We start from the raw sequence: 13,197 nt of genomic DNA on the forward strand, positions 1-13,197 counted from the left end.
TATAAACCTCTTTTTTTAGCATTGCTTTTCCTGTGTCCCCAGGTTTTGGTATGTTGTGTTTCTACTTTCTTCTTCTTTTTTTTTTTTTTTTTTCTTCAAGACAGAGTCTAGCTCTGTTGCCTAGGCTTGAGTGCAGTGGCACGATCTCGGCTCATTGCAACCATTGCCTCCCAGGCTCAAGAGATTCTTCTGCCTCAGCCTCCCAAGCAGCTGGGACTACAGATGTGTGCCTCCACACCTGGCTAATTTTTGTATTTTTTTTTTATTTTAGTGGAGACGAGGTTTCACTATGTTGGCCAGAATGGTCTTGAACTCCTGACCTCAAGTTATCAGCCTGCTTCGGCCTCACAAAGTGCTAGGATTACAGGCATGAGCCACCGTGCCCAGCCTCTGCTTTCATTTGTTTCAAGAATTTTTTTTATTTCCATCTAATTTCTTCATTGATCTAGTGGTCGTTCATGAGCATATTTTTAAATTTTTGTGTATTTGTGTAGTGTCCAAAGTTCCTCTTGGTATTGATTTCTAGTTTTATTCCATTGTGGAATACAGTGTGATTTCAAGTTTTAAAAATTTGTTGAGACTTGTTTTGTGGCCTAACATGGTCAGTCATATATATGTTCCATGTGCTGATGAGAATGTATGTTCTACAGTTGTTGGATAAAACGTTCTGAAAGTGTCTGTTAGGTCCTTTCGTCTGAAGTCCATTGTAAGTCCAGTGTTTATTTTCTATCTAGATGATCTGTCTAATACTGAGAGTGGTGTGTTGAAGTCCCCCACTACTACTGTGTTGGAGTCTTTCTTTGTATCTAGGAGTATTTGCTTTGTAAATCTGGGTACTGCAGTGTTGGGTGCGTATATTATTTTGAATTGTTATATTATCTTGCTGTAATGATTTCTTTATCATTATATGATTACTTTCTTTGTCTTTTTTTAAACTTTTTTATACTTAAAGATATTTTATCCGAGCTGGGCGTAGTGGCTCAAGCCTGTAATCCCAGCACTTTGGAAGGCCCAGGTGGGTGGATCCCAAGGTCAGGAGATCAAAACCATCCTGGCTAACACGGTGAAACCCCATCTCTACTAAAAATACAAAAAATTAGCCTGGCGTGGCGGGAGGCGCCTGTAGTCCCAGCTACTCGGGAGGCTGAGGCAGGAGGATAGTGCAAACCTGGGAGGCGGAGGTTGCAGTGAGCCAAGATTGTGCCACTGCACTCCAGCCTGGGTAACAGAGCAAGACTCCATCTCAAAAAATATATATATTTTTTATCCAATATAATTATAACTACTCTTGCTTGCTTTTGGTTTCCATATGCATGGAATATCTTTTTCCATCCCCTTATTTTCAATCTATATGTGTCCTCACAGGTAAAATGCATTTCTTATAGGCAACATATAGTTGGATCATGTTTTTTTAGCCATTCAGCCAGTCTGTATCTATTAAGTGGAGAATTTAACCCATTTACATTCAGTTTTATTGATATGTGAAGTTTTGTTTCTGTTGTATTGTTGTTTTCAGGTTATTTTGTGTATTATTCTTTGTTCCTTTTTGTCTTGGTTGTCCTTATTGTTTGCTGATTTTCTGTGGTACTACCATTTGATTATTTTCTCTTCCTCATTTGTGTATTTACTTTACCAGTGAGTTTTATATTTTCAGGTGTTTTCATGGTAGTAACTGTTGTTCTTTCACTGCCAGGTTTAGGACTCCCTTGAGCATCTCTGGTAAGGCAGGTCTAGTGGTGATGAATTCTCAGTATTTACTTGTCTGGGGAAGATTCTATTTCTCCTTCGTTTATGAAGGATAATTTTGTTGGATGTAGTATCTTTGAGTGACAGTTTCTTTCTTTCAGTACTTATTTTCCTATTATATCCTGGCCTATAAGGTTTCTGCTGAGAAGTCTGCTGTTAGTCTCACGGTGGTGCAGGGAGGCCTCTCTGTAGGTGACTGGATACTTTTCTCTTAGTGTTTTAGAATTTTCTCTTTGTTACTGACTTTAGACAGTTGGACTATACTGTGGTGTGGAAACCTTTTTGCATTGGGGATCACTGGGCCTCCTGCATCTGGATGTCTGAATCTCTTGCTAGACTTGGGAAGTTTTCATCTGCTATTTTGATAAATAGGTTTTTCATCCCTTTTGTTCTCACCTCACCTTTAGAGATACCAGTAATTCATATATTTGATTGCTTATAGTATCCCATATATCACAAAGACTTTGTTCATTCTTTTTTTTGTTTCTTTCTTTATTTTTGTCTGGGTTGTTTCAAAAGACCTAATTTTTTGTTGTTGTTGTTTGAGACAGAATCTGGCTCTGTTGCCCAGGTTGGGGTGCAGTGGTGTGATCTCAGCTCACTGCAACCTCTGCCTCCCAGGTCCAGGCAATTCTTGTGCCTCAGCCTCCCAAGTAGCTGGGATTACTGGTGTGCACCACCACACCTGGATACTTTCTTGCATTTTTATAAGAGACGGGGGTTTCACCATGTTGACCAGGCTGGTCTCAAACTTCTGGCCTCAAGTGATCCATCCACCTCGGCCTCCCAAAGTGCTGGGATTACAGGTATGAGCCACCGTGCCTGGCCAAGACCTGTTTTCAAGTTCTGAGATTGTTTCTTCTGCTGGGTCTAGTCTGTTGTTGAAGTTTTTTAGTGTATTTTGTATTTCATTCAAGGAATTCTTCAGTTCCAGAATTTTTGTTTGGTTCTTTTTTATGATCTCTTTCTGGTAAGTTTCTCATTCTTCTCTTGAATGGCTTTTCTGATTTCTTTGTATTATCTTTGGAATTCTCTTATATCTCACTGAGATTGCTTCGTATCATGGTTTTGAAATTTCCCCCCCAGGATTTCTTGAATTTCTTTTTGATTGGGATCTGTTGATCGGGAATTACATGTTTCCTTCTTTTTTCATATTTCCTGTGTCCTGCATTCATACCTGTGTATCTGGTGTAATAGTACTTCTTCCAGCTTTTCGAACTTGCTTTCATAGGGGAGAGCTTCTTCCCAAGGATGTGTCAATGGTGTTAGTTTGATAGGGCCCTTTGGCTTTGGTTCGGAGTGCGTATGATAGTGCAGTGTACTCTGTATGATTTTCTTTGGCTGTAAACAGTGTTATTGGTGTCTGTGATTTCCTTGGTAGTTTAGGGTGCACTTAGTGGAGTTTATGGTGAAGTTTTGCTAGGGACAGACATGTCGGGTGGGCCAGTCTTTGGCCCCAGTGGTGGCAGTGGTGGGCTGAACATGGCTTATTCTGAGCCCCAGCCTAGCATATTCTGGCACTGGTGTTAGCAGGACCAGGTGGGTCAGTTCTTAGACGTCCAGGTAGCTTGCTTAGATGCCGGTAACGGCACAGTGGGCTGGGCAGGTGAGCAGGTTCTCAGGTCCCAGTGTGGTATGGGCAGTGCCAGTGGTGGGATGATCCCCTGGATTCTAAGTAGTGAATGCTGGTGTTGGCAATGGCTGTGGTGCAGGGTCACCGCACAGCCCCAGACACAACTCTCAGGCTCTCTCACTCTCTTCAGCAGAGCTGCACAGAATGGAGAAGGGAATACAGCCTTCGTACACAAGCCCCAGCACAAAGGCCATGCCACCAGTAGGGGCACAATCACCACTCACAGGCCTAGACAGGCAGCTCTCTGTTTCGCTCCCCCCAACATCCAGTGGTAGCAGCAGCAGCTGTGCCTGCATTGGTGTTTGGAGTGGGAGAAGGGGTCCCACTCTACATGTGAGCCCAGGCACAGAAGCTGCTCCACTAGTAGGAGGTGGGGGGTCTCACTCCCACAAGGCTGAGCATAGAGTTTGTGCCACTGCTGGTGGTGGGGTCACTTTTCACAGCCGTATGCAGGGAGCTCTGGGCTCTAGAAAGCTGGTGCTTTAGTTTCCTTTGTCCCACGGGCTTCCCTTTTGGTACAGTGCATTATTATTTCCCTGGAGAATACTCTATTGAGTTAGAGTACCAGAAACCCCATAGCATCTTTGGGTCCAGCCAGCACTGTGCCACTCTAGCCCTCTGGGTAGAGACTGGGGGAGTGTCAATGGAAGCTCCTGGGATGTGGAGATACGGGGGCTATGGTTCCCAGCACATGATGAAGTCCCATGATAGCTGGGCTCTCGCGGTGGTGCCCAACTCCAGCTGCTTAGGTACCAGGGGCAGGGAGATGGGGTAGTGACCCAGTGCAAGTTCCCTGTCTGGTGCAGTGCTTGTGCAGGGTCTCCAAATCACTGCCCACATTAGTTTCAGGGTTGGTGTGGGTAGAGGAGCTCTCCTGTGGTTGAGATTGCAGCAGTTTGTGATGGGGTTGTGGACTACTAAAGTTCTCACGTACTCTTTCCCCTGCCCCAATATTGAGCCCCTCATGGCCACCAGCAGATCTCAGACAAGTAGGCTGCTTGGTTCCTTCCCCTTCTCTGCCTCAAGTGTTTCCTGTGACTTCTCTGTTGGACTTTAATGTTCTCTTCCTAGATAACCTATTCAAGATATGATTACCTATTTGTAATTTTAGCTCACTCTGGAGAGGGTGGGTGTCTGCCATCTCTAGTCTGCCATCTTGCTTAGTTCTTTATGATAAGTTAAAAATTAATTCATCATCACAAGAAGGTGATAGAGAACCAGTTTGTCATCTTAAAAAACAGGCCAATAGCTAGGCCTAATAATGCATAACTGAAGTCTTAGTTACTTAGGATACTGAGGTGGGAAGATCCCTTGAGGCCAACCTGGGCAACATAGAAAGATCATGTCTGTTAACGAAAACAAAAGTGGAATAGGAGGAGAAAAAATTCCTTTATCTTGCCTTCGTTATATGAACTCTGTCAGTGGATAATTTCGTCACAGGTAAGGAGAAGTATCTTTGTAATATTAATCCAGCTAAAAAGAAAAAAGTTAAAATATGACTATTTTGCCATAGTTAATATATCTAAGCATTGAATATCAACACTTGCTAACACTAAAGAGAAAAAGAATATACTATATTCTTGCACACCTGATGAAAGAATATACTGTACTCCTGCTATAGCCTTATCAAAGGGGTCAAACCTTAGTCTCTTCATCCTTAGGATCCAGCTACCAATTTGCAGGAAATGCCAAGTTCAGCGGAGCAAGTTGAACTATACCAAGAGTATGCAATCAGCAAATTCCAGATTGTGAGAAGGCCAAACAGCCTTGGTTCTTTAACAGATATTTTGTGTGGAAAAGAAACAGAAGAAGACCATGTAGAAAAAAATAAAAATGATTTAAAAGGCACATCAGACTTTTAATGGGCAAGACTGAGAAGTATGTGTTTAATAGTTGATTTATTCTTCTCTGGGAAAATCTTATAGAAAACTCAGGTAAGATAAATGGCATATATAATATCTAGATATTGAGGGACCTTTTTTTTTTTTTAGTACTGAGAAATTTTTGATTATATGTTAAGGGAAAAGCCTGATACGTTTTCCACGCTTTTGAGAAGAGACCAGCAATAGTGATAGTTCTTTTGTTTAGCTTAGGAAACAATTACGGCTTCCACTAAACTATCTACCCGTCCAAAAGTGGAACTAATTTAGGAAGAGGAGACAGGGGAAGTGGGGAATGAAGAAGAAAAAGATAGCAGTGGTAAAGGATTGACATCGATATTTAAAGGAAATAATGAATGGAGCTAAAACTATAGAAAAAATGGTGAAGGTGGCAACTTTGCTTTTAATATCTATTTTCACCTCTTCACTATCCAGTAAAAATAAACGAGCTTACCAACCCTCCAAGATTGCCTAGAAAAGTGAGAGAATGATAAAATTGAACAAACAGAATGTTAACCCACCAAAGTGAAACTACTAGAGGAAACAGCTTAAACAACAACAAAAATGGGCACTTAAGAAAATTCAAGTACAGCATAAAAATACTTTTCTGAGCTTAAAACTCAATGAAACGGGGGATGGTCACTGTGGAGACTTCAAATTATTCAACTGGAGACTTCTATTATTAGACTGGAAAAATAAAGTAAGATAAATCTTCACAATGTAGAGCAAAAATAGGAAGAGAATCATGAAAGAAAAGGTAAAAGACTTAAGGAACAGATTCAGGAGACATAACAGAGCTAATGGGAATAATATTTATAGGAATTTAAAAAGGAGAAAAACAGATGGAAGATAGATAATATTTATGCAAATAATAGAAGAAAATTTTTCTGAGCCGGAAAAGCCTATCAGTTTTGAAGTTCAGTGGACTTCAGATTGATTTGGTGAAAACACACATACATACCCCTTGACATACATTGGCCAAATTCTTTAGCTGTGAAGTGACAAGTTATGGGCAAAGAAATACTGTCAGGTTGGCACTGAACTTCAGATTTGCAATAGTGGAAGATAGACTACTGAGAGAAAAGAACTGCAACATAAGAATCCTGTCCCTGGCTGAGATATTACTCATCTGTCAGGGTAAAAGGATAATTGCAAACATTTAAAGATTTTAAAAGCCTATAAATACATATATTTTCTTACACATTTTTAAAAAAGAAATAATGAGAGAATAAACCAACAACTTATAAAATGGTTACCTAATAAGGAAAGGGGTAAAAATGGAGGTTATGTAAATTTTACCATCTTTTAGAAAAAGAGTCTAACAGCAGCTAACAAAACTCAGGAGTCCTAGGGATACATACTTGACATATCTATCAATGAAATGATAGGATATGAACAAGATCTTCAAAATGATACAGGGATGGGGCGAATGGAGGTGTGAACTGGTCAAAGATTGATGGTCAGTGGAGCTGAGACAAATTGTCTCTATAACATTCTGTTCACTTTTGTGTAAGTAAAAAATTTACCATCACAAAAATGCTCTTAAAAATACTTAGGCTTCATGATCTAGCAGTCAGACTTGTGGGAGTATCTTATGTTTGTTATAACATTCTTTTTAGGGGCAAAACATAATAGCCATCACTAAGGGATTGGTTGATTAAATCAGTGTATAGCCTCACCATAAACTATGGCACAACCATGAAAAAAACATGTCAGTGCCGTGCTTGGAGTTGTAAGGTTACTTGAAGACATTTTTATAAAGTATTGTTGAGTTCAAAAAATCAAGAACAGTTATGTCTCATTTTTGTAAGATGAATTGTTTTTAAAATCTGTATGTATGTTTATGTACATATGTTTGTGTAAAATTTTATTAGCATGGAGCAAAATCTGGAAGGGTGTGTACCAGGCCATTAAGGAGACATGTCTTAGGGAGCTAGTGGCAGAGGAGATGATGATTTGGATGGATAGAAGGGTCGAAGTACAGTCGAACACAATCATTGATAATTTTTTTACACATATATTTACAAGACTCAGCAAAATCATCTTCTGCCCTGCATCGCTGTTTAATCATTTATGCCCTTCCCTTTACAACTAAGCTTTTTAAGGTACATTGTAGACTGACTGACTCTCCTGCATGGAACCTAGTTTTACTGAGATTGCACTTGCTGTCACTGCCAGATCCCACAGTCATATTTCAGTCCTTATCCTTTGAAATTCTCCATAGAATTTGACATCGTTGACCATATTCTTCCTAAAATTCTCTTGCCTTGGTTCCTGGGACAAACTTGGCTTTCATCCAGCTCCCCAGACTCTTCCTTCTCAGTTTCCTCCTAGATTCTGGTCTTCATAGCTTCCTCATTTCCTTTCCATAACACCCCTGTGTTGGTTTTCCTGGTCTTCATAGCATCCTCATTTCCTTTCCATAATACCCCTGTGTTGGTTTTCCCAAGATTTTTACTTTCTGGACCCCTCTTCTCATGGTGCATACTCTCTCAAATAAATTTCACCCACACTTAGAGTTTTTACTGCCATTTATATAATGATTTGCAAATACATCTGTCTCAGACATTTCTCTTAAGCTTCAAACTTACATATTTGGCGGCTCTCTGAATATTTCCACCTGGATTTCCTCAGCTAAATCTCAAAAATCAGCATACCCCCACCATTACACTCCTCTTCGTGTTTTTTTCTCACTTAATTAGTGTAACGTCATTCATCTGCACATATAAGTCATACACTCGAGAGTCATCTAAACTCCTTCCTTTTCCTTCTTTCAATTACTCAACATCTGTTTTTGAGCACTCATTATAGGTTAGGCATTGCTTAAGTACTGAGGATACAGCTGATTAAGAAAATGGAGAAAACATAATCCAGTAACTCCTGTCAATTTCAGCTTTCAAAATATTTGTAAATCCATCTTCCCGCTAAAAGCCAAGAGTCCTTTGAACGTTTTCGTCCAATCTAAACTGGAATAAAGATTATAATAGCTGGAATTGCATTAACTTCCGTGAGAAAGTAAGAGTAATATGTTAAGACTGGGTGCATGCAGTGGCTCACGCCTGTAATCCCAACACTTTGGGAGGCCAAGATGGATGAATCGCTTGAGTCCAAGAGTTCAAGACCATCCCAGGCAACGTGGTGAAACCCCATTTTTACAGAAAATAAAAAATTAGCCAGGCATGGTGGCACACACCTGGAGTCCCAGCTGTTCGGGATGGAGCTGAGGTAGGAGGTTCACTTGAGCCTGGGAGGTCAAGGCTGCCATGAGCTGTGTTTGCACCACTGTACTCCAACCTCGACACAGAGTGAGACCCTGTCTCCAAGGAAAGAAAATAAGATTTTAAAGGTAAAAAATGTTTATATGGTATGTTAACTGTTATGCTATTCTAAATATTATATATTTGGCTGCCCTCTGGATATTAAGAAATCCCAAAAATCAGCTAATTCTTTTAATTGCTGTCACTTCTGAAGATTGTAGCTATGAAAAGCAGCTTTGTTATAAACTTGCTTTTAGAAAGAAGTGCTGCAACAAATTTTCCCACGGAAGAAGGGAGGTATTTTATTTGAACTTACATGTTTAATTAGTGCAGAACACACCTTCTAGAACCTTTTTGATTTTCACTGATCTTGATTGTTTCATGTGTTCATCAGCTATATATTGATTTTTCAGAATATTTATTTTCCACATGGTGAATGTGCCTGAATTATTGCTTGGTCAAAGTCCCTCAAGGAATGATACAAAAATCATCAGTAAGTATCATATAAAGATTTTGGAGTTGCTGAAAAAGACTGATGAAAATACCCAAAATTTATTACTTAATTTACATGAGGTCCTTATTAGATTTAACTGTACCAAACTTCATCCAATCTAAATTCAGAACATATGAGGGTATAATCATATAAGTGCCCATAGATGTTTGTATATATGAAGCCGAGTAGCATAATCTAATACAGCACATCATCTATGTGACAGATACACTTTAAGTGTTGAAAGTTAAAGAATAACCAAAATTATGAATTTCAGAACTTAATAAATTTGGAGTAACTAAGAGGGTGTCATGTATGTAGCATTCTAAATGCGGTTTATTCCATTAGTCATTGCGCTTTATGCCAGTGCTACTCAGAGTAGCCTTTCCATTAACTGTTTGTTACCAGCCCTCAAGATAAGGAGCCTGTGCCAGAATGTCAGTCAGTGCATTGCTTCCTTCATTAGAAAGGAAAAAATACTATGGAAAAAATGTCCACTAAAATAAGCAGTGTGCTTAGTGACATAATTGATTTCCATGTTTGGTACCAGCTCCTTATTTTATGATGGGTCAGTAATAATTTGCAGATTGGCCTATGTTTATGAACCACACTTTGAGTAGTAGTTTTATATCATGTATATCAGACATTTATGATATTGTTGCAGGAATACATGTCCTGGTTAATACAGCTTATTTGTGTATAAATGTTTGGCACTTTTAGATGTACATAATTATTTAGTCTTTTTTTTTTTTTGAGACGGAGTCTCGCTCTGTCGCCCAGGCTGGAGTGCAGTGGCCAGATCTCAGCTCACTGCAAGCTCCACCTCCAGGGTTTATGCCATTCTCCTGCCTCAGCCTCCCTAGTAGCTGGGACTACAGGCGCCCGCCACCTCGCCCGGCTACTTTTTTGTATTTTTTAGTAGAGACGGAGTTTCACCGTGTTAGCCAGGATGGTCTCGATCTCCTGACCTCGTGATCCGCCCATCTCGGCCTCCCACAGTGCTGGGATTACAGGCATCAGCCACCACGCCCGGCCAATTATTTAGTCATTTTTCCCCTAACTTCTGCCGTTTTCCCTTAGTTTAAGTACATGTTACCTTCCTGTATAGAAATTCTATCCAGCAATAGTGTTTGCTACAAATGATTGCTTCTTGCTACTGTGCGAGAACTCAGTCATATTCAGAGAACCAGATCTTGCTCATAAACCATAATCGTGGAAATGGAGAAGTGGGTAACTTATGTCACATAACACCCCTCCCGCATACTTTCTGACACTCATTAATTGCCAGTAGAGATTTTGTTAACAACTCTGCCAGACACTGGTTTTATTACTTAGAGTGTCTGATGAACAAAGTTTAAAATGCCAGTCACTGTCAAAAGAGCTAGTCACCATTTTCTACCTTACTTTGTCTAAACTGGTTTTGTTTATTAAGCGGCTCCTATAAATGTTCCTCACTTGCATACTTCAACTTAATCAAGAAAATGCTTCATTAATAAATAGACAAGCTACTTTTCGAGCTTACTGAAGACAGATTAGGAGATTGGAAATTATAGTAATATGTTGTTACCCATTGGTTTACTGAGTGCATTTCTGTGTCATAAAATTAAAAAAAAAAAATGACCAGGCCTTTGAAGCCTACTTTTCTCAGTGTTATAACAGTAAATTGTACTATTATAAATATATTGTCGTAATTTGTACAACTTATTTCGTCAGTTTTATATTTCAGGAACTATGAAAATACAACTATTGGTACATACTTACATGGAGTTTTAATAGTTAATAAATCAAGAGATAAAAAAAAAAACCCAATTATTTAAGTCAAAATATACCAGAATTTTTTATCAAATGGATTATATGATGTTAACAGTTAACCATAAATCGGGAGAAGCGCCAGCTTAGGAAGTTTTAAAGTAAATTTTTTTAACCTAGAAGCATAAAGACTACAAGAAGAGGTTACATTGGGTGTTTTTAGTATGTCCAAATACATATATCAACAAATTTGATCATTGGGAATCTAGACTTCATAGAGCATTTTATAGAGTAGTTTACATATTAGTATACCTAGAATACAAGATTTTTCATTTCACATGTAGTTAAAATGTAAATAGTATTTTATTTTTGTCCTTTCTAAATGACGTCTTAGTAGCTTCCAGTGTATGTGTTAGGTAATAATTCAGGCTTCATACAAAAAATTGCAATCCATTTGTAAACCAAGAACCTTGTTTTATTTAACCAGGACTATTAGCTACCTCCCTGATTAAGCCTATTTCTGAGGCTGTTGAATAGCAGCAAGCATCGTGTTTGGTGTTCAGCACCTTTATCTCGTATCCCTGTGATACGAGTGCTTAGAAAAATTAGGCACTTAAGTATCTATTATGTGCAGAGGGCTGAGCATAGAGCATGATAGGCAATGAGGTATTCTTTAATGAACACTTAAAGTGTTTTGCATGCTTTATTTTTCCTGCTCTGCTTTGTAACGTATGTGGTGTGCTTTACACACAGATTTCTGAATCTTAGTTTTTTAAACTTTTTAAATGTATATATCACCAACTTCTGCCTCTGTCTTAAGCGAACGGAACACATACAAATGTAAATGAATTATATCAGGCTAGCTCCAAAGCCTAAGAGTTTTAAATTCCAGGTAGATTTTTTTTTCCCCCAAAAGAAAAATATATGTCAGTGTTACGCAGAGGAAAAAAGGAAAGAAATTGCGAGTACGTAAATTAACATACACTGTAAGAAATCACTTTTAGCAGTGTCTATAAATCGAAACATCTTTGACTTGCACACATATATATGTGTACATACACACGCGCGCACACACACAGACATACCAGAAAAATAAATGGCAAATTGTGCTTGCAGCTGCAGTGTTTTCTGGATGGCTGCAAATTAATGTAAGTCTTTAAACTTTATGGTACATAAGACTATTAAATATCTTTCTTTGAAGTTCATGTAAATATAGTAGACAAATTTCAAATGTATTTGCCCAAAAAATGTAGTTATTTATTGCAGATACCAAAGCTAATAGTTTTTTTGTTTAAAATATTAGCGATGTGTTTTCCTTAGAAACTGAATTTCTATCAGTGCCTATCAACTTAAAGTGAGTCTGTCACATAATTATAGTAGTGAGATATTGCTGAATATTTAAGACTAAAACTCTGCGTAAAGGGTACACTTGGGCAGAACACTAAAAAATACCTTTGGCTTAAAAATATCATATATGCATACAAAAAAAATGAGTTCAGCTTTAGTGATCTCATCCTGTCTGCAGAAAAATGTTTTGTCTAGCCATGGGTTAAAAGGACCTTCATGTAATGTATATATTTATGATGGAAGAGCTGAGACTGGGTAATTTTGTCAGTTTCCTTTAGCGACATCAAAATTTTTGTAGTGATACAAGTCTTATTTTCAGAGGAAAAATTCTTGATTAATTATAGAATCAGATTCTGTGTTACAATTTAGTAGAAAGGCATTGTATGATTGAGGGGAGTACATAGAGTGCTGTGGTACTTGATTTTATTTTGTATGTAGATTTTGCTTTTAGACTTAGGTACTTGATTTTATTTTGTATGTAGATTTTGCTTTTAGACAGGTATTTTCAGCTATTGATTATATTCTCTTCCTTCCCCATCTCACACTTAAAGTCCTAACTGTAATTCTCTTACCAGTATGTAATACTATAGTAATACAACGAAAATAAGTTCTTTTCTGGCATACTTATCTCTGAACAGATGTTTGTGACTACTTTTCTTTTGTAAAGTAGAATTAAAATTCATAACCTTTCCTTTAGAAAATTGAGATTTAGAAATGGAAATTTAGAAGAGACTATGTAAAATTACCTCGTACTTGATTTTCCTGTCTCGAAGCTACCTTGCTCCATCAGTTTGGGGATGTGAAAGCTGTAAAGACTTGTTTCCCAAAGTGCAGGTGCTTTTTTCTGTTACTTGTTTAGGCAACATAAATAACAGTTACATGTACATAATTCTTGAATACATTAGTTTTAGTTAGTGAGCTGTTTGTGTAACAAAGGAACCACTCAATAGGAGGCAGAGTCCTGCTGCAGATGTGAAATGTTCCTCCCAGTGATGCCCCAGAGAATCTCTGAAATTCAGAGTCAGCTGGTTCAGGGAACCAGATTCAGCTGAGATCACTACTGACAGGCCTCTCACTCAGAGGAGACTCTCCACA

General features: G+C 38.4%; 1 protein-coding gene across 13 annotated transcripts in view; it reads left to right on the forward strand.

The window, feature by feature from the left end:
- The window catches only part of ANKRD12 (ankyrin repeat domain 12), a 135,357-nt gene that overhangs the window by 88,086 nt on the left and 34,074 nt on the right, over positions 1 to 13,197 (forward strand). The window contains exon 2 of one of the 13 annotated variants that reach the window (XM_050767347.1): positions 8,930 to 9,009. The exons of 11 other annotated variants lie outside the window; for them this stretch is intronic. In XM_050767347.1, coding sequence (XP_050623304.1) covers positions 8,946 to 9,009 — 64 coding nt within the window. In that variant the 5' untranslated portion in view covers positions 8,930 to 8,945. Of the gene's footprint in view, positions 1 to 5,098; positions 5,314 to 8,929; positions 9,010 to 13,197 lie in introns of those variants that run through there. One more of the 13 variants, XM_050767348.1, reaches the window with a different exon arrangement.

Source organism: Macaca thibetana, chromosome 18, assembly GCF_024542745.1.
Source record: "Macaca thibetana thibetana isolate TM-01 chromosome 18, ASM2454274v1, whole genome shotgun sequence".
In the NCBI taxonomy this organism is placed as follows: Eukaryota; Metazoa; Chordata; class Mammalia; order Primates; family Cercopithecidae; genus Macaca; species Macaca thibetana.